Source organism: Caretta caretta, chromosome 1 (assembly GCF_965140235.1).
Source record: "Caretta caretta isolate rCarCar2 chromosome 1, rCarCar1.hap1, whole genome shotgun sequence".
In the NCBI taxonomy this organism is placed as follows: Eukaryota; Metazoa; Chordata; order Testudines; family Cheloniidae; genus Caretta; species Caretta caretta.
The window spans coordinates 47,898,692-47,918,383 of NC_134206.1; the positions used below are offsets into that span (position 1 = coordinate 47,898,692).

The following is a 19,692-nucleotide window of genomic DNA, read 5'->3' on the forward strand; positions in this document are numbered from 1 at the left end:
TTAAAAAAATCCCATCATGTGAGTCTATTGAGCAATAAAAGTGGCCAATACAAAAACTAACCCAAACCCTAAAAACCATTTCAAACAACCACAATATCTTGTTTTTCCTTTAAAGCTTCTGTTGACAAATTTTGGAAAATAAAAAATTCCTAAGAGAATTTAAATAACATTGTAAAAAAATCTGGTTCTGGAAGAAGACCAAATTTAGACCAGCAACATCCACCCACCCACCCAAAAATTGTTTGAAAATTCTCTGTCTCATAGGAATGGCTGAATGTGAGAATTTGGTGTGTATAGGGACAGTGGGGCTAATACTGCAATAAAATCCCTATGGGCAGATCCCTGACAATGGAGCTCTTTATGGATGCAGAGGTCCGCTCACATGGCTCTCCTTGTGGGACAGGGACCTGTAATTCTGTAATTCTTTAGCTATGAAAGCTTGAAAAAACATTATAATCTCAGGGGAAATTTCAAACAGGACTCTGCAAATGTTTTCTCTTTGAGATTTACTCAATATTTTACCACACAAATATTACTGTAAATTAAACTGTCCCCTGAAGAATGAGTATGTTAAGTGTGGAGGCTAAATTAAATCAATAAAGTGTGCAATAGAGGGAGTTTGGTTATGATTTAAGTGCACATCTCAGTGCAACCTTAATTATGGAGCCACTATGACACCTCCATAATATTGTATCAGTTTGATTTAACATTTGCACAGTTCAGTGCTATGAACAGCTCCCAGCTGAGTCTAAAAGTCAGGTAAACCTGTTTTTAATAGCTTGGATAGACAGTGACTATTTTTCCAAAATGCACAATTTCATATGCACGAGTGTGAAATTATTATTCCTGTGGTGTGGCCGCCTTGTAGGAATAGAGTGGTTTGATTTTGTTAAAGGGCTTTTCACTGTGACTAAATATTTTATTTTCTTGAAGGACTTTGGTTTACAGGCAAAATAGCTTTTACAAGCAGCAGCATTTACCGCTCTTTGTTTCTACATCTGGTTGGTGTATTATAGCATCCATATAGTACCACCAAGATCATAACAAGATTCTCTACCCCTATAATGCATTCCCTCTCTTTTACTGGCATTATAATGGCTCCTTCTAGTTCATAAAACTGTTGCCTTTTTTTGACTGGCTAGCCAAAGTTTGAGGTCCTCGGGCTGTTACAATCAGAAGAAATTGGTGATAGTTGGGAATTTTCTTTGACGTAATCTTGTTTATTTACAAGTAATATACGATGTCCTGCGTCTCCGAATGCAGGAAGAACCAAGAAGAAGAAGAACAGTTTCTAGCTTACAGACCCATGCCTCTTCAGCCAACAGACCCAAAACTGTCTATCTAGCATCACTCTATGCTCACAGGCTGCTGCTTGGCTTTCTTGCTTTTTGCCTCTGCCTCTCTCTCTCTGTTCTCGTCTGTTCCCGATTTTTGTATGTTCTGCCTCTCTCACTCACTCACTCACCCCTCCAAAACACATGGGTTACAAGCACGATGCTTTCTTCTCCTTCCTTTCTTTGTGGAAACTCACAGACATTGAGGACTCAAAATGCCTTTTTAATATAGAAAAAGCAGAAAAGCTTCGTGACAAAGTCATCAGCTCCTAAGGGAATAACGAAAGGCAGACATGCCAATTTATAGACATACTCCACCAATCCCTTCAGGTATGCTTACACTACAGCTGCTACAAAGGGCACAGGTACCACACTGTGGCTGTTCCACTATAGTGCGATAGCATAGCATAGAAGCTTCCTTTATTGACAGATGTGGATTATCCACTAATGGAGTTAAATCCACACGGTAGCTAGGTTGATGAAAGAATCCTTCCATCAACCTAACTTCATCTACACTAGGGGTTAGGTCTTCTTAACTACAGTGCTCAGATCCCAAAATTTTTCACCCTCCTAAGCAATGTAGATAGGTCAATCTAATTTTTAAGTGTAGACCAGGCCTTCCTTTCAGAACAGGTCAGCTGGGAAAGGTAATGGTCCTAGGCCTCACTCAATTTTCACACTGGGACTTGTCTAGCTAGAAAAGGAGAAACCACATCTGCTACATTGATGTCCTCAGCTGCAAACACATTTTGCCAGCCATTCTAGCATGTGCAGATGACTTTAGAGACTTTTCCACAATATTAAAAAGGAAAAAAAAAAAAGGATGTAATATCTCATCTTAGAATTTCTCATTCAGATACCAAGAGATTCCTTAGACAGTCTATCAAACATCCTTTAGAACTACTTCATGAAGTCCCTCTCTTCCTCTCCATTAAGGCACATTCTTAAAGATGTTCTTAAATAATTGTGCCCTCTCTTGCTTTATGATGTATAGAGAGCCTGAAAACTTTTTCCCCCTTTTTAAAAAATATATTCGATGAGGACCTCGGAGAGGTCTGAGGACCATTTCTTGTGAGTTTATTACACACTAATAAACAGTGACTAAAAATACCTTCTCTATTGCTCAACTTTTCATTATTTTAGCTCTTTGTGATGTCACCATTTCACTAGCTCTCTAGTCTTCCATCTAAGACAGAGCCTGAATTTCTAATGTAAAAACAAGTGGACATTTGTATTCATTTTAAAGTGCAAGACTTGTATCCATCATGAAGCAAAAAGGAGAGCTTCTCCTTTGCAGGTCACTTTTAATAGCAATCACTTCCACAAGATGAGTTTCTAAATTACATACTCTCTAAGCGGAACCCAATGTTGTATGGTTCAATGGCACAAATTAGCCTTAAGAACAATCTGATCTTCATCCTTAAAGGAAAAATCTATTTTCATAGGAACTAATACTGCCTTCCTTTGCCTAAACCCATGGAATCAAAAGAAAAATTGTGGCATAATCTGTCAGAAAGGCATGAAAATTTATGCTAACTGAACAAAACATTGAAAGTTTTCATTTGTTTGTACTTTGTTACTCAAATATCAGAAGAAAGTCTGATGGCCTGTCTGCACGTGAAAATTTCATAATTTAAAGTGGAATAGTTGTTATGGAATAACCATGTGTGGACACTTACTCTGAAATAAGAGTGCCCTTTACTAGTTTAGCCTGAAGTGGATTAAAGACAAATTTGGAAAAAGGCATTTTTATTCCAGAATAAGGGTACACACATGGTGTTGTTATGGAATAGCCCATGTATAGACAAATCCTGAGTTGCCTATTTTCAGGTGGTGTACATCAGCCTAGAGAGCAAAATGTCTGCACACTACTTTTCCTTTTTAAGAGCATTTCCTCTAAATATACATACACTCTTATCCATTATAGGAAAGAAATGTGGAGGGATGCCAAGAATACAGCAAAAAGGAGAGACAATAAGTGGGGCTGTTTGAAAACCTATTAGATGAATTTCACTGTTTGTTTTTATTGTAGTATTTGACCAGTTCTTTAGCTGGTCAAATACTACTGGCAAATATTTGACAAATGCAGATGAAAATTCATTGACTAAGTATGTTTTTTGTATTGTGACATGCCTTCATTACATTTTAAAGTGAATGTAGAAATAATGTTACAATACAGTAAAATTGTTCTCCAGTTTTCAGCATGCATGGCTATGGAGCAAAAGATGGCACAGGTATTTTTATCCTGGCTAGCAGGCTTGGCCCTCAGGATAGTAAGTGTTGGTAAACTGTTCAAGCTCTTTGTCCCCCACAAAAACAGGTTTAATTCTATTTTATATAAAGCTGTCTAGGTTATCCTCCTGTTAGGGGTACTTTGACTGCTATTCCAGATTTCTATGAACTTTACAAGAGAAAGCCAATTTGTGCATAGCCCCTACTTATGTTCCTTATGGGCTTGCTATGCTAATAAAAGCCATTAAAAAGGGTTCAGGCTCAGAGATGTCCTAATTACACTGCAGAAACCTGGAGTCATAATTGATACGTTACCTCAAATTTCTAAGGGTTTGTCTACAATCAATTTTGCGTATTTAACTAAATCAGTAGAAAAACTGATTTAGGTAAATTGGTGCAATCCTCTAGCTTGGACATAGTTACACCAATAGAGAGTCATGTTAATTATATATTTTGTTAAAAATCAGTGCAAAAACTGAAGGTGAATTCTCTCTAAAATTAGGGGGAGAGACTTCAGCTTGTTTCAAGATCTATGACAAATCCAAAACTAACCAAAAGGTTACTATGAATGAGTCCATAACTGATCTTATATCTCAAAGAAGAGATGACTCCTTAGTCAATTTTCATGCAAATTCTTTCCCCAATGCTAAATACCAGAATACATATACCAGCAATGTCCTCTCCCAAAAGCAAGTTCTTATATAAAAGTTTAAAGCCCTTAGAACATGTATCCAGTTGTTTTGACACTAATACACGGCTCTTATAGAGAACCGTACAGTAGAATCTCAAGAGTTACGAACACTAAAGTTACAAACTGATGTCAACCCCACACCCTCATTTGGAATCAGAAATACACAATCAGGCAACAGAGGGGGGGAAATGCAAATACTGCACAGTAAATGCAAACCACTAAATAAAATAAATGTAAGAATTTAAATGAAACATTCTTCTGCATAACAAAAGTTTCAAAGCTGTATTAAGTCAATGTTCAGTTGTAAACTTTTGAAAGAACCACCATAACTTTTTTTTTCAGTTACAACCTCCATTCCTGAGGTGTTTGTAACTCTTGATGTACTGTTGTATCTAAATAGCTGAGACTGCTAAAGAATGAGAGATGCAATCAGGAACGTTTATAGATCATATTAAGGCAAATGCAGACGACCGCAATAACTGGCCTCAGAACAGTCCTGCAGCATGCAGCTAGATTGACTTATTGCCGCCACAGAACCAGTTTGTTTATAATCCCAACTCCCCCGTCTCCTAAGTATATATTTTAATTTCAGGGCAGTAGTAGTTCCCTATGTTGAGATATATAGTAACAAGAATGAAAACTTTATACGTAGAAAGAAAAGATGCCTTTCCACTTCAAAAACTCACCGAATTTGTAGTATATACCTGCAACTAAAATTCTTAAACCGAAAATTTGCCTTTACACCACCCCTGAATTGATTTTGAAGTGACACGGTGTGCATACAGAGGCAGAATTTGTCCCTTTAGTATTTCAGAGATCTCTGGAGCTTTAATGGATCTCTAACAGTAGTTAGACTGAAGAAAATTTACCTCTGGTTTTCTCAGAAGATAGAAGTTATAATTAGGGTTGGAATAATTAATTTTCATATGTAAATGTCAATTTCACTGTACACATTCAAAGCAGCAAAAAAAAATTTCCATTCATAATCAAAATTTACAAATAAACACTACGAAAAGTACTGCTTACTTTGTATGTTTGGACACGTTGAGAATGTGTTTTAATGGCTAAAGCTTTAATTTTTTTAATCTCAACATCTACAGTCATTACTGTAATTTCCCCACAACTATTACAATTCAATTGAAAAAAATTGAAAATGCTTAAAATCAAACACTGATATCCAACAAAATTATAAAAGTAATCAAATTCTCCCAAGCCTAATTATTGCAGATCCCCCCCCCATCACTTACCTTCATACTTATGGATGCTGGGTTTTTCCCCCCTGCATTTTCACTTTTACTGAAAACAGGCACTGACAATTGTGGCAAAAGAGAGCTACTGTCCTTTTCTGGCAAATAGTAATTACTCTGAGTTTTAGTTTTGTCAATCATGTCAATCATTAGAACACATATCCCTTGTTTTGATAACGAAAAATATCTATTTTCTCCAGCACGTCCAAGAGAAACAAACAATTCTACTGTATAAAAAGTGATTATTTCTAGTGAATTATGGTTTAAGGGCAGTGTCCAATCACAAATATTTCAGTAAGTTTATCTGTCCTATATTTCTTGCTCTCCACGAAGAGATCTTTTGATTGGCACTCCCTCTTTTGTTTGAGGCGGAAAGCAAATATGTAAATGTATACAGGATACAAATGCGAGTCAGTTAACTAAATATTTAAAACCTCTGCAATTATTAGTTTATTAGTATCATCCAGGATCCAGGTGTTCAGTATTTCTCCTGAAGTTATACATAAACAAATGCAAATCGAAATAAGAATCTGAAAGTCAAAATTGTATAACAAAACAATACTCCATCACAAAAGCGTGTAAAATTACAATGCTATTTTTAAACACTGGCACTTGAGAACCATAATTTTAATAACCACAAAATTGCCAAATTGTCCCCCAAACTGGTAAGCAGGTACATGTGAAAATAGTTACAGTTGCCAGCACTTGAAGTTTTACTGAATATGCAAAAAACAAACAACAACAACAAAAAAAAACAGCTTTGGTTTTGGAAGAGAATTATATTTGATCAAATTAGACATTGTTGGTATATATCATAGTTAAACATTTCACTTTTTAAATGCAAAAATTTAATAAAATGTACTTTTCCATACAACTATATTTAACTTATAAATGGGCAAACGTGAAGAGTGCGGTATAAAACCTAACGGGAAAAATACATCTTATCTCATTTTAGTTTGAGACAATATACAACTTTGTTTAAAGGGCTAAAACTAGAATTTTAAGATTAAAAATATGAATTTACAGAGATTTAACAAATAATGGTACCATTTATAGAAAACGTTGGAAAGTAAAATCCTTTCTTGTGGGCTATTTACTACCAGGAGAGTTTCATGGTATAAAGTCCACAGCCATCACTATGTTGTGACAAAAAAATCAATATGGTACTTTTATAATTTTTACCTTCATACATTTTAGGGGCATGTTTATCTCTTAAGTGTTCAGAGATTTACAAATTCAACTTCCATTACATAGTAATGGAGTCACATGTAAATTCCTCACACACCATGATGAGAGTATACCCTTCCTACTAGGACAGCATTTTCGAGGTTTTTTCCTGAAGTATTCCATGCTGTAAAACTGAATTCTATACTTCTCAACTCTCCAAGTCTGGTAAACTTACGCAACTCAATGTTACATTTCACAAAATCCGAGCAAATATCAGTTGGTTGAGATTTGTTTGTTTGTTTCCAGTTACGGAAGAAAGTTCTGTTTTATCATATGCCTGTATATTTCTTTGCCTACCCTATCATGATTATGAAGGGTATGCAGATCAAAGCTTTGTTTATCAGCTGGTTACATGAAAAGATGAAAACTGTAATAATCACGTGATCCCAAATGGGCATACAATAAAGCAAAGATGAGTTCCCCTCAAAAAAGAAAAATTATGATTTTTCAAGGGCACCTATTAAAAGGACAACAATACTAATAAAAAAATTGTATTTACTCAGAAGCATTCAGAATGTCAACAAAAACAGCTGCAACTTTTTTTTTGCAATTACAGAGTGGTATTCAGTTAACAGAACAACAATTATTTTTATGATGCATCAGAGACAACTGAAGATGAAAATGAACTACATCCCCATATATAACTAATTTGTGCTGTGCACCAACAAGAACCTGCTTTAAAACTTCCATGCCAATTTACAACCCCCACACTGTACCAGGCAAGTTTAGTGGCCATTGAAATACCACTAAGGACAGGGCTATCTAAAGACACGTTCGGTAGTGTGTTAACTATACAAAAAAAGAGACACTGTACAGTTTAAAAACAAATCTTACACAGCCTTACATTTCAATTTTTTTTTCTTTAAAAGGAGTGAGTTGTGTACAGGGGGTTTAAATGCTTTATAGACAAGAAATTGCTCTAGAAGAGACTTATTCATCATCATCGTCATCCTCCTCGTCATCCTCATCATCATCCTCATCCTCCTCGTCATCCTCATCATCATCCTCATCCTCCTCCTCCTCCTTCTTTTTCTTGCTCTTCTCAGCCTTGGCAACCACCTTTTTTCCTACATCAGGCTTTCCTTTAGCCCGGTAAGCAGCAATATCCTTGACAAGAGAAGTGGGAAAAGGATCTCTTTAAGAGATTTAACCAGAGTTCTTGCTAAAACTTTCAAACAACATTTAGGATTTTAGCTGATATGCTGTAACCACCGAGGTATCTCATCTTCACACACAAAAAAAAAAAAATGCACACAAAATCCTTATCTAGGACATACAACCATAATTAGCCATCCACAACACATCAAAATGACATGGTCTAATATGTGCAATGTTATGCCTCAGTGAAATGCAATTACATGGCATTCTGCTTAACTGAAGTTTAAATCAACAAAAAAGGTACAAGAACTTTCAAGAGTAGACAGGGCCACTTTCTGCATGCAGTAAATGTATTCTATAGGCTTACACTACATAAAACTCAAATTCATACTTTTTCAAAACTTCATATAAATCATAAAATGAAGCTAGATGATTGCCAATAAAGATCAAGTCATAAAAATCAGTTTAACCCCTGGCTTTATAAAAGAAAAAGAATATAATTTATCCTAGTATATATTAAACTTATGACTGAGCAATGCCTTTAGGCAGATGGCCTAAATATTGAAAATGTTCCTCCCATGCAGTATTCTTTAAACTGCTCTCTTTGCAGTTCTTTCAGTATCTCTTAAAATTCGTAATTTATTTCAGAAGAAGTGGCATTCACTAACTAATATCAATGGTCTTTAAATGAAATATTTACCAATTCTAAATTTTCAGACCTCCGACATTAGTTTGCTCTAGAAGGAAACTTTACATACAATCAAATCCCAAGCACATGTGCAAGTTTAGTTGACAAATTTGGGTGATATCAGTAAAGGGAGAAACAGCTGCAAGTAAAGGTTAGTGGCTTCAGATTTTTCCCCCTGTAATATTTAAAATAACCCTAAACTAAAATGTGTCAGTCACTTTATAATTTAAACTACTGGGGAAAGTTTACTTGTAGCTCTGAATTTACTCTTTGTTTAAATCATACCAATATGTAAATTTATATGTGAATAATTAATTTACTAAAGACCAAATCATGCCTTGTGTTGCACACAAAGGGCTAACACAGGAAGTTTTCTAACCCACAGTGTATCTGCAGGGCATGATTCCTGCCTAGTGCTAGAGGCCCCCAGCGTGCACTTACTTACCCATTTCTGTGCCACCATCCCTTAACTGATTTTGTTTGCCAGCAAGGAGACACTATTGAGCAGCATACATGCTAAAGCGTGCAATACGTTGCAGCCAGGGGTGCGTACTATTCCTTTATAAAGGAGAATTGGTACATATCCCATCATACATTCCTCTCTCCCTTAGCTATCTTGCCCTGGGATGGGAATATGGAAATCCAAATGCCATTGCCACTGCTCTATATCCCCAATACTCAAAGAGTTCCTAACACTGAAGTAGGATTTAGCCTTAATGATACAAAAAAATAAGTTAATAGGTTGACAAGGGTTTCCTAAGATGCATGAACAACTACGTTATCTGTCTGAAGGCAAATCAAAGTGGGCGTAATAGAATACATGTCTAATACAAACATCTAGTCCTCTAATATTTAACTCTTTAGGTATAAACTAAAAACTGTTCTTTAAGATAATTAATATGAACATATGCTATGACTATTTCTTCAACAGTATGTGGCAAATGCCAATAAGGAAAAATGTTTTCTTTAAATTTGCATTACTTAATAGCGCAAACTGGTTGCAGAAATCAGCTGCTGCCATGAACCATTACTTTTAATATTCAAAACAGATACAGGGATATGTACTAAAATATCAAAAGATAAGATTTGAAGTATGATGAATGAAAGTGTCATAATCCTCACAAGGACATGCTATTAGAGGTATTCTCTAAGGTAATTTGACATTTTCATAATTATACTTGTGACGTACAATGTAAGAGTACTCTAGAGGAATTTTCTTTTTAAAAACCAAGTCAATCACCTAGTCCTTTGATATACACAACTCTCATTCATTTATGCACAAGGAGATGTTACGTTATTTTTCCATAAGAAGAAGAGGGATGATCACTTACAATTATTTAATCATTCAAATTTGAATTGGAACAGGGAAGAACCTTTTGCTCACGCTGAATGCCATTATTTACCTTTTCATACTTCTCCTTCAGTTTAGCAGCCTTCTTTTCATAGGGCTGTTTATCATCTGCAGCGGTGTTATTCCACATCTCTCCTAGTTTCTTTGCAACATCTCCAATGGACAGACCAGGATGTTCTCCTTTGATTTTCGGACGAAATTCAGCGCAGAATAAGAAAAAAGCTGAACTGAAAAGAATAATTGTAATTTTAAGTATAAAGGTTAAACTATTGTACTAGACATAGCAAGTTTTGAGACCTTCACTACATGATGCAGTGTGCTTTAACATAGTATTACTAAGGAACATTTAGTGTGCACCAGCAGTCTGCACATTAATTGGTCTGTGTAACACATTAGTGCACTTTAGAAATTACACTCCCATGTTGTGCATAATCCCACCAAGTTTCTCTGATTTTAACAGTTGCACAGTCCATGTTCTCACGAACTGCTTCACAGGAAATATTAAAATAATCTCATGATTACTGTAGAAGGATTTCCAGATGTCAGTACCAGCCACTCTTTCTTAGTTTATTTTTTAGTGTTTGCTCCATTTTAAAAATAGAAAGATTTAGCACCATACAAGCTTGGTATCATAATAATTTCACATTTATCTTTCGGTGGTACGGCCTATTTTAAGGACAAAGGCTCAATTCTGCAAACTGTTTCATGCATGCAGTTCCCTGCGCCAGTACAGAGCCCCAGTGACTTCAAAGGGACTCTGTGCAGACACAAGGTTCTGCATTTGCCAGAATGGTTCCAGGATTGGGGCCTAATATTCTACCACAATTTTAATCTAAAGTTATTTCATCTGGCTGCTAGCAACATTCTATTAATAAAAACGGTCAAAATTGATCATAACAGTGTTGGGTTTATTTTTAACAGATAAATTTATTCCAACAATTTTATGTCAAGTTCCAAGTAAACGATAATTGAAATGGATAAGATTTATAGATCCTAAAGCCAGAAGGGGATCGTTATGATCATCTAGTCTGACATCCTGTACATCACAGGCGTAGAACTTCTCCAAAATAATTCCTAGAGCATATTTTTTAGAAAAACATCCAATTTTGGTTTAAAAAATGGTCAGTGATAAAGAATCCACCACAATCCTTGGCAAATTGTTGCAATGGTTCTTTACACTCTTAAAAATTTACATCTTCTTATTTCCAGTCTGATATGATCTTTTTTATATAACTAAATCCCACTGATTTTTAAATGTGGTTACTGGCAGCACTACATTTTGAAGTTGTGTACTCTTCTATACTTCAAATCCCCTAACTCTGATTTTTAAAAGATCATTTTATGGATACATTTCAATGCAATGCTCCTATACAAGACACACTAACTGGAAATCTACTTACGGAGGCCTCTTCGGTGCATTAGGATCCTTGAACTTCTTTTTTGTTTCCCCTTTGGGTGGTATATAATTTTTCATTTCTCTTTCATAACGAACCTTGTCAGCCTTTGCCATATCTTCAAACTTTCCTTTTTCCTTAACAGACATAGTCTATAAAACAATAAATAGGGAGCGAGCGCATGATTCAAAAGTGCATCCGATCCCATTCCGAACTGTAACGGGAGTAACATTAAAGGCAGGAAATGCATTCACACGTATCTGAACAATGTAAGTAAATATAATCAAGACTGAAATGATATTAATTTAAGATAATCTATGCTGCAATACTGTAAATTAGTACTGTTTTTTGGTTTATCTTACCTTCCACCGTTCTGAACATTTTTTTGAGAACTCTGAAAAGTTCACTGAAGCATCTGGGTGCTTCTTCTTGTGCTCCTCCCGGCAAGTTTGCACAAAGAAGGCATATGAAGACATTTTACCTCTTGGCTTCTTAGGATCACCTTTGCCCATTTTTGCTGATTTTCTGTAACACAAAAGAAAAACAAACTTTTAAAACTACTTTTGGCCCCCACACAATATCATATGAATTTGGGAAGAATGAGTATGTTGACTAAGATCTGCAAAAGCAGCTTTCTGAACTTTTATGAGAGGACCTCTCAGACTATATACAAGCTACAGCTCTCTCCTGGAAAACTATATATTACTTGCAAAAAAGACTGCTATTACAGAGGGTTTTTTAGTTCACCTGGTCAATACAAATAACCTGGTCTTCAAGATATTTGGCTATTATAAAAAAAAACAAAAACTTCCTGTTATATTTAAAGAGTCATCAGCAATCAAGAGTGTCTGTTGCTAGTCCATTTGCAGGCAAGTATTGGCATTAGTCTCAAGGGATGTTGCTCCCCTCCTGGATTGGTAGAGCACAGCAGCCACATGTCATCTAATTAAGGGATAGAAAGGCTTAAACAGGAATTATTGTGGGGCAGGGGGAAATATTACAATACTCTATCTGGATCAGCCTGTTGGGTTCTTAAGTATTTACTCTTAAGTTTTTTTCACTTTCAAAATGCTTTACAAATATCAGTTTGCATGAAAAAAGTACAGAAATAAAGTAAGCCAAGTTACTTTCCACTTTAATTATACTGCAAAATCTATTCTCCCTACAATGTGCAGCTAGAAATAGTGGAATTAAATACAGCACTGAAACATGTTATGTTCCAACCAATGGCTTTAAAAGCATGACACTTATATATGACATAAATAAAAGTGTGCTCATTGAGCAGACATCCCCGTATCTTTTAAAGGGTACAGGGGATGGAAAAATATCTTCTCAGCACATTCACACACAAGGTAGATGTTTTTTTTTTTCCCAGACTTATGGAGAAATTATCTCCAGTCCACTGCGGCATAAACTTTGCTCTTCCAGAGAGGAGTGAAACAAGTGGGTGGTGTGTGCATGTATTGCCACAGAAGCAGCGTTTCCGATCGGTTTGGCGTATGGACAAACAGATTTCTGCTCTGTGACTAAACACATCCGGTTTGAAGTTTCCATTGAGTAAACAAGACTGTAGAACCAGGAGCTATTCCTGCCAGCAATGGAGATGCTTCCAGAGCAACCCTTTCACTCAAGGATAGTTTAGTGACATGGGTGGGATGGGGGGTTCACTTGTTCCTTTTCATAGAAAGGAAGTGTGAGGAAAATAAATAAAAAATGAAACAGAGGAATTCATATTCCACAGCACATTTTATTAATACTGTAAATGTCTTTTCACCTTAAACACCCCAATTAAAACCCTGCAACTATCATATTAACTTGCATTTAAAAGCAATCTTCCTGCCATCTTGAACATTAGGGGGTGGAGGAAAACTTAAGTTCTCTTAAAAAGTGATTTTCTTAAAATGCTGCAAAAGGGGGCAAAAAAATCAGAGAAAGGACACAGTAGATGGTGTATGTGTTTGCATCAAAAATCTTCCAGATTTATGCATTCTGGAAAGACATGCAGCAATAACTTCAGAGGAGGAGATTCATTTATTTTCTTAAAACTGAAGGCACAGTTGTGGCTCACTTGTGTAACCAATCCCCACGCAGAAGAATTAAATGCACGTTTTTTTTTTAATTGTGTTGTTGTGCGCCGCTCTTGCTGGTGGGGGAGGTAGAGGAAGGGGGAAAAAAAGCCTGCGTCTACTAATCATGTCTTCGCAGCTGTAAAGCGTAGAGGTGACTGCAGGATCTAGACTAAACCCACGGCTGGCGCTGCCACGAGCTCTCAGGCTAAGCCAACCTCACTGCAAAGCCTGCGCGCCTCTGTCGTGCCTAACGGGGAGCGTGTGTCTGATCAGTCTCTAGGCAGAGCTGTGGCGGGTCCCGCTCCTGGGCGAGGGTTTGCAGTGGCGCAGGCCACTCCTCGGGAAGGGCAGCAGCGCTATTCCTCCCATTTTCTGCGAACAGCCTGACAATGAGAGAAAGTCCCCCTGAAATGTGCGCTGGGGCAGCCCGGGTGCGGCGCGGCGGCCGCGCTTTAAGGAGGGCCCCCGGCTCCCAGTCTACCTACGGCAGCAGCGCGGGTCCCCGCTGCTCTCGCCAGATCAGAGCGCGGCTGCCTCCCGGAATGGCCGCTGCTCGCCGCCGCGCAGAGAACATGGCTCCTTCCTGCCTCCCTTTGTGTGCGCGCCCGGCGCACGCTCAGCCATGACAGCGGTGGGGGAGGGGGGGCGGCCGCGCGCTCCCAAGCGCGGCCCGAGCCCCCGGCGAGCTGGCCGGGTCCGGCCGCAGCCCCAAAGGGGGCCCCGCATACGGCGGCCGGCCGCTAGCCCCGGTTGGGAAACCCCCTGCGCGGCCCTGGCTGAGGGAGAAAAGGCGGCTGGAAAAGTTCCGCCGAACTGCGCCCCCGCCCTCCCGCGCCTCGCGTCCTCCGCACGGCGCTCGTCAGCCATGTTCCAGCGAGCGCAGCTCCGGCTCGCCCGCCGCCGACACGGCCCCGCGCCCCGACCGCAGCCCCGCTGCGGAGCGCCCGGCCCCCGGCCTTGCGGCGACAGTTGCCGCAGGGCGCCAGGAGCACGCGGCGCCGCCCGCGTCCTCCCCCACCCCTCGCAAGACCGAGCCCGACGGGGAGATTTTCCCTTCTGTTTCCATCCCCTTCCCGCTTCACGAACTCGCCCGCTTCCCCCCGGCCGGCTCCCGCCCCGCCCGCCGGCGCCGCCGCCCGCCAACAGCCTGCCTCAGATGCAGCCTAATTCGCCTTTGTGTGGCTGGGGCAGAGCGAGCGCTGCGCTGGCCCCGCAGCCGCCGGAGCGCGCAGCCCGCCCGACCCGGGATACTCACCGCCTCGCTCGCTCGCAGACTCACTCACTCGCTCGCTCGCTCACTCAGCAGCGAGCCACAGGCGCTGAGACACTTGCCCGGCTGCTCGCGCTGGCCCCCAATGCTGCCTGGTGTCGCTGGAGCCCAATGCACCGCAATGGCTGAGAGCGGGATCGATACGCAGCCTCCTCACGCTCTCAGCGCTGGTAACATTACTCTCAACACAGCCTCGCTCCTATTGGCGGCCGCCAAGCCAGCGGCCAACCTGATTGGTGGAGCCCCTTCCATTGTCCTGACCAGAGGGCGCCGCGGATTGGCCGCGGAGCGGGATACGTCACTGAGGTTTGAAAGGGCGCGCAAATATAAAAGTGAGTGGAGGGGTGGCTGGCTGAGGCGGGATGTACAGCTCGGAGAGACTTAGTGCAATGCTGCTGTGCATGAGGAGAGCAGCTCATAGGCAACCACGCACTCCCAGCCTAGCCGAAGGGCGCCTCGCTCCCCCGACCGTACAGCCACTTCTGTCTCCCTAAAGCGTACCTGGAGGCCTACTTTGAGAACCCTTTCCCCACACACCCTACCCCCAGGCTCCCACTGCTACGAGGGAAGGGGACTGCAGGCCATTGTGTTACAGCAGTGGCAAATACTGACCCTTAGTAAATGGTTCATGTTGCTGAGACAGATGCTCCCAGAGCATCCTAATACAACCACCACATATTTCTATGGTGCCTTCTATCTAAGATATCAGCACACTCTACACACTATGAATTATTTTATGATAAATAACACCATTTTACAAATGAGGAAAGTGAGGCACAGATACATTAGATATCAAGCCATGGCAGGTCTCTAGGAATCAAATCCAGGTCTCCTGCCTCCCCACACATCTTATTTAAACCTCTAGGTCACACTTCCCCATACAGTAATGTCTATAGAGTAGTCCAATCTAAACACATTATATGCCATGTATGTTTTTACCTATATGGATTACTTTATCTGACATAGCTACGTTTCAGGCACAAAGCATGATCTATTCTACAACTTAAAAGTCAAGAGTAGGAGGCAGTAGATCTGGGTTCTATTTACAGCTTTGCAACAGACTTCCTGAAGGCTGGTCCACACTGGGAATTTACATCAGCATATCTACGTCTCTCAAGAGTGTGAAAAATCCAGCCCCCTGAGAGATGTAGCTATCCCGACCTAGCCCCCAGTGTGGACAATATTAGGTTGACAGAAGAATTCCATTGTAAGTCTCTTGCTGTAATAAAGCTGTTTTTTGAACCAAGATCTACTGCTCTACCTAACTACTGCCTCTCAGGGAGATGGCTTGCTATGCCAAAAGGAGAAACCTTGCCTTTGGCATGGGCAGCAACTACACTGAAGCACTACAACGGTGCATAGGCAGCAATGCAGGTGTCCTGCTCTACCGTTTTAAGTGTAGACATACCCTTAGTGACTTTGGACCAAAATCCTTAGTCCAATATTTTCAAAGAACTGTCCACTGATTTTGGGTGCCTCGGATGACTTCAGTTAGACTTGTGGGTGCTCCATATTTCTAAAAATTAGGCCCTATACATCAATTTGGGTGCGCAGAAGCTGAGGCATCCAAAATTAATAAACACTTGAAAATCTAGGCCTTAACTTTTCTAGGCTTGAATCACTCTGGTTTCCCTGCAATTTGTGTAGTCATTTACACCAATGCAAAGTGGGTGTAAAAGGCTACCAAATCAAAATAATAACCTTTAGCATCTACTTTGCACGGGTGTAGGTGACTATACCAGGTTCAAGTTAATGATAAGTAAGATAGAAAAAACAACTCCCTTCCTCATAGGGATGTTAGAAGTTTTTTTTATCATTTGTAAAACACTGAGATCCGGGAATAGAAAGCTACACAAGTGTACAAAGAAAAATTTGTTCTTACCTGATAATTTATTTTCTCTAATAACAGGGCTAGCAGTCCTTGGTATCTGGTGATCCATACAGTCTTCAGAGTTTCGAAGCAGTCTAAAAGATGGAAGGAGGACAAATCTCTAAGTAGCTCCATTCCAAGAACATATGGCCCTAGGAACACTTCCAAAGCTCTACACTTAGAAAAAGTGAACATCTAAGCATGACAACTAACTAGATATTCAAAGTTAACTATTTACATGTGATAACTCCTGCACAAGAATAATATGAAGTGAAGAAGATAGGCGAAATACCAGTGACCAACTAGGTAAAGTACTGTACTAGGCACTCTGCAGCATAAGTTGTAAACTTATAAAGACAAATTATTTTCCAAAGAATAGAATTTTATTCAGTAACAAAACCAGTGAAAAGAAGAATCTGAGCAATTCAAAAGCAAATACATTAAAAACTTAATAAAATTAATGGAACAGAACTTAACAAGGGAAAAAACATTCATGTCAACTTTATCTACATGTACAGCAACCATGGCTTTCCCAGGTCAGTGTATGTTAAGCTGTGGTTATCCTTAGTGTCCTGAGAGGTGGAGTGGCAGGTGTAGGGATGCAGCCACTGATACAATGTGTAATGTGGAGGTGGGGTGCAAGGAGGTGCTAAAATGGAGTTTTCCGTGGACAACAAAAGGAGATGACCCTGTACGTCCACAAGAGACTGCAGCATTGGTGTTTGCTGCCAGAAAAGGCCCATTATGTCCTGGTGCATTTCCCTCTCCTTTTCCTACTGAGCTCCTGAACCTTCCACCTATCCACATTTTCCTCCCTCAGGCTGTCTGCAATATTCATCCTCCAGGCCCTTTGCTCATAGTCTGAAACAGCAGAAGATCTCACTGAACAGGTCTTCCCAAGTCCTCTTTTTTCTCCTCCTTACCTGGCTCAGGTGTTCCACACATGTAGAGGGGGAACCCCTCAAGGCTGCAGTGGCAGCAGCTGCAAATAAAACACACAGATGTACCATTGTCAGTACAGTCACAATGTAAAGTGAAAATTAAGATTCAGAACTCCCTTCTCTTGCTCCCCTAAAGTTTTAAACAAGACAGGCTTATTGGCTCTTCTGCTTCAGTGTGCTTATGCACAGCACCACTCTCAGCACCAGCCATAATGAGTATGGCCTGCCAAGGATGAAGGAAATAAGGAGGGAATTGCTCAATTGCATGAAACAGTGAGTACAGGGCACTGGCACTGAATACTGGCACCATTTTCCACAGGCAGTGGTGATTTTAGCTGATATCTCACTCCTGAGGGTAACAAAGCCACCGAGAGCACAGCTGGTGCTGGTATGCCAAAGCCACTTGGGCTCATATGCTAGCCTGTGTACTGCAATGGTACCTGCCCAAGTTATCACCAATCAGCATGGGAAAATATCCTATCACTGAGGAAGAAATAGAGCCGCCATCCCTAGTAACTTTCTGGAGAGGACTACAGAGTACCTCCATAAAAGTTTCATTGAGATCTCTCGGGAGGATTCAAGGGACATCACTGTGTACATAAACAAACTGCGCCCCATGGCCCTCCCATTGCCTAACTCTGCAGGGGAATGAAAAGCAGATAACAACAGTTCCTCCTGCTACCTCTTCTAGGCCGAGTAAATTAATGAAAAGTTGATAGCTGTGTCCTGTTAAGTGGGGACACCATCAGTACATCACTATAATGGGAAATAAATTTACACACTTACCCGGGGTTCCTTTCCCTGCATTGGGCTTGCCTGTGCTCAACAACAGGGACTGAATGGACTGTGGTAGAGTCTCAAATAGGTCCTGGCTCACGGAGTAGCTGGACCCCCAGTCACATGTCCCCCATCCCCTTCTTCTTCGTCCACCTCCTCTTTATCCTCACCGTTCGTGCCAGGGGCCTGTGACTCAGGTTCCGCAGAGGTATCCATGGTGGTGTGTGGAAGGGCAAGGTGGGATCTCCGCCAATTATGGTATACAGCTTGTTGTAAAAACAGCAGGGCTGCAGCTTGGCACCAGATCGACTGTTGATCTCTCTGGCCTTCTGACATGCCTGATGCAGTTCCTTTGCTTTTATGTGGCACTTCTGCTGGTCCCTGTTGTACCCGTTCTCCTCCATCCCCCATGCAATCTGCTCAGAGATTTCCACATTTCTACAGCCGGTCTGTAACTGTACCAGCACAGCCTCTTCTCCCCACAGGCCCAGGAGATACAGTATCTCCTGCCTACTCCAAGCCAGACCATGTAGCTGGCATGGTCAGCTGGGCAGCTACGCACAACAATGGAGAGCTGCTAGGTGTGCTCACCAAGCTGGACAATCAGGAAAAAGGCATTTCAAAAATTTGTGGGGCTTTAAAGGGGTGGAGGGCCTTCCAGTCTCCATGTCCCCTGGGCAGTGGAGTTCACAACTGTGACCAGAGCTCAGTGTCAGGCATTGTGGGACAGCTGCTGGAGGCCTGCTAGGGTTGACATAAGTAACACAGTGTCTACACTCATGCTGCATCAATCTCAGTACAACAACCATGGTTCAGTGCCGTTCAGGGAGATGGTGTTACTGCATCACTGTAATGGGCACTAAGATCAATGGGAGACAAATTGTAGACACATGAACAACTAGGTTGACACAAGGCAGCTTACATCAACCTAACTATGTAGTGTAGACCAGGACTTAGGCTGTGGTGTATCTAGCACTAGAGCCATCCAACAGCCTTCTGCTTATCAGGAGGGGAAAATGTGCAGGTGGACTCTCTGAAGAGCACAGCACCAGTGCATTTGGCCACTGAAACCAGCAATCTATTTTGCAGATGAGGACACACACATATAGACCTATTTGTATCCAAAATAATGCCAGGTGCCCACTGTATTGCACCAGAATGGGCAGGGCAGGAAAATTTCTCATAAATACATCCTTCTTAGAGTGGAATACATACTCCTGTACGCATTTCCTTTAGGTTTCAGAGTAGCAGTCTGTATCCGCAAAAAGAATAGGAGTACTTGTGGCACCTTAGAGACTAACAAATTTATATTAATTCAAGCTCAGCAGTTTTTCATTGGAGTCTGTTTTTGGAGCTTTTCGGTTGCAAAATTGCCACCCTTAAATCTTTTACTGAGTGTCCAGAGAGGTTGAAGTGTTCTCCTACCGGTTTTTGAATGTTATGATTCCTGATGTCAGATTTGGACACAAATCCATTAAATCCATTTGTGTCTATTAAATGGAC

At 40.6% G+C, this 19,692-nt stretch overlaps 1 protein-coding gene across 1 annotated transcript; it reads right to left on the reverse strand.

Moving 5' to 3' along the window:
- Positions 1 to 5,930: 5,930 nt before the first annotated feature.
- Positions 5,931 to 14,773, reverse strand: HMGB1 (high mobility group box 1). Its single transcript, XM_048846744.2, has 5 exons — positions 14,587 to 14,773; positions 11,625 to 11,787; positions 11,269 to 11,414; positions 9,921 to 10,095; positions 5,931 to 7,838 (listed from the first exon to the last, which is right to left on the reverse strand). The coding sequence occupies exons 2-5, from the start codon at positions 11,772 to 11,774 to the stop codon at positions 7,662 to 7,664; spliced, it is 648 nt and encodes a 215-aa protein (XP_048702701.1). The 5' UTR covers positions 11,775 to 11,787; positions 14,587 to 14,773; the 3' UTR covers positions 5,931 to 7,661.
- Between the last annotated feature and the right edge of the window lie 4,919 nt (positions 14,774 to 19,692).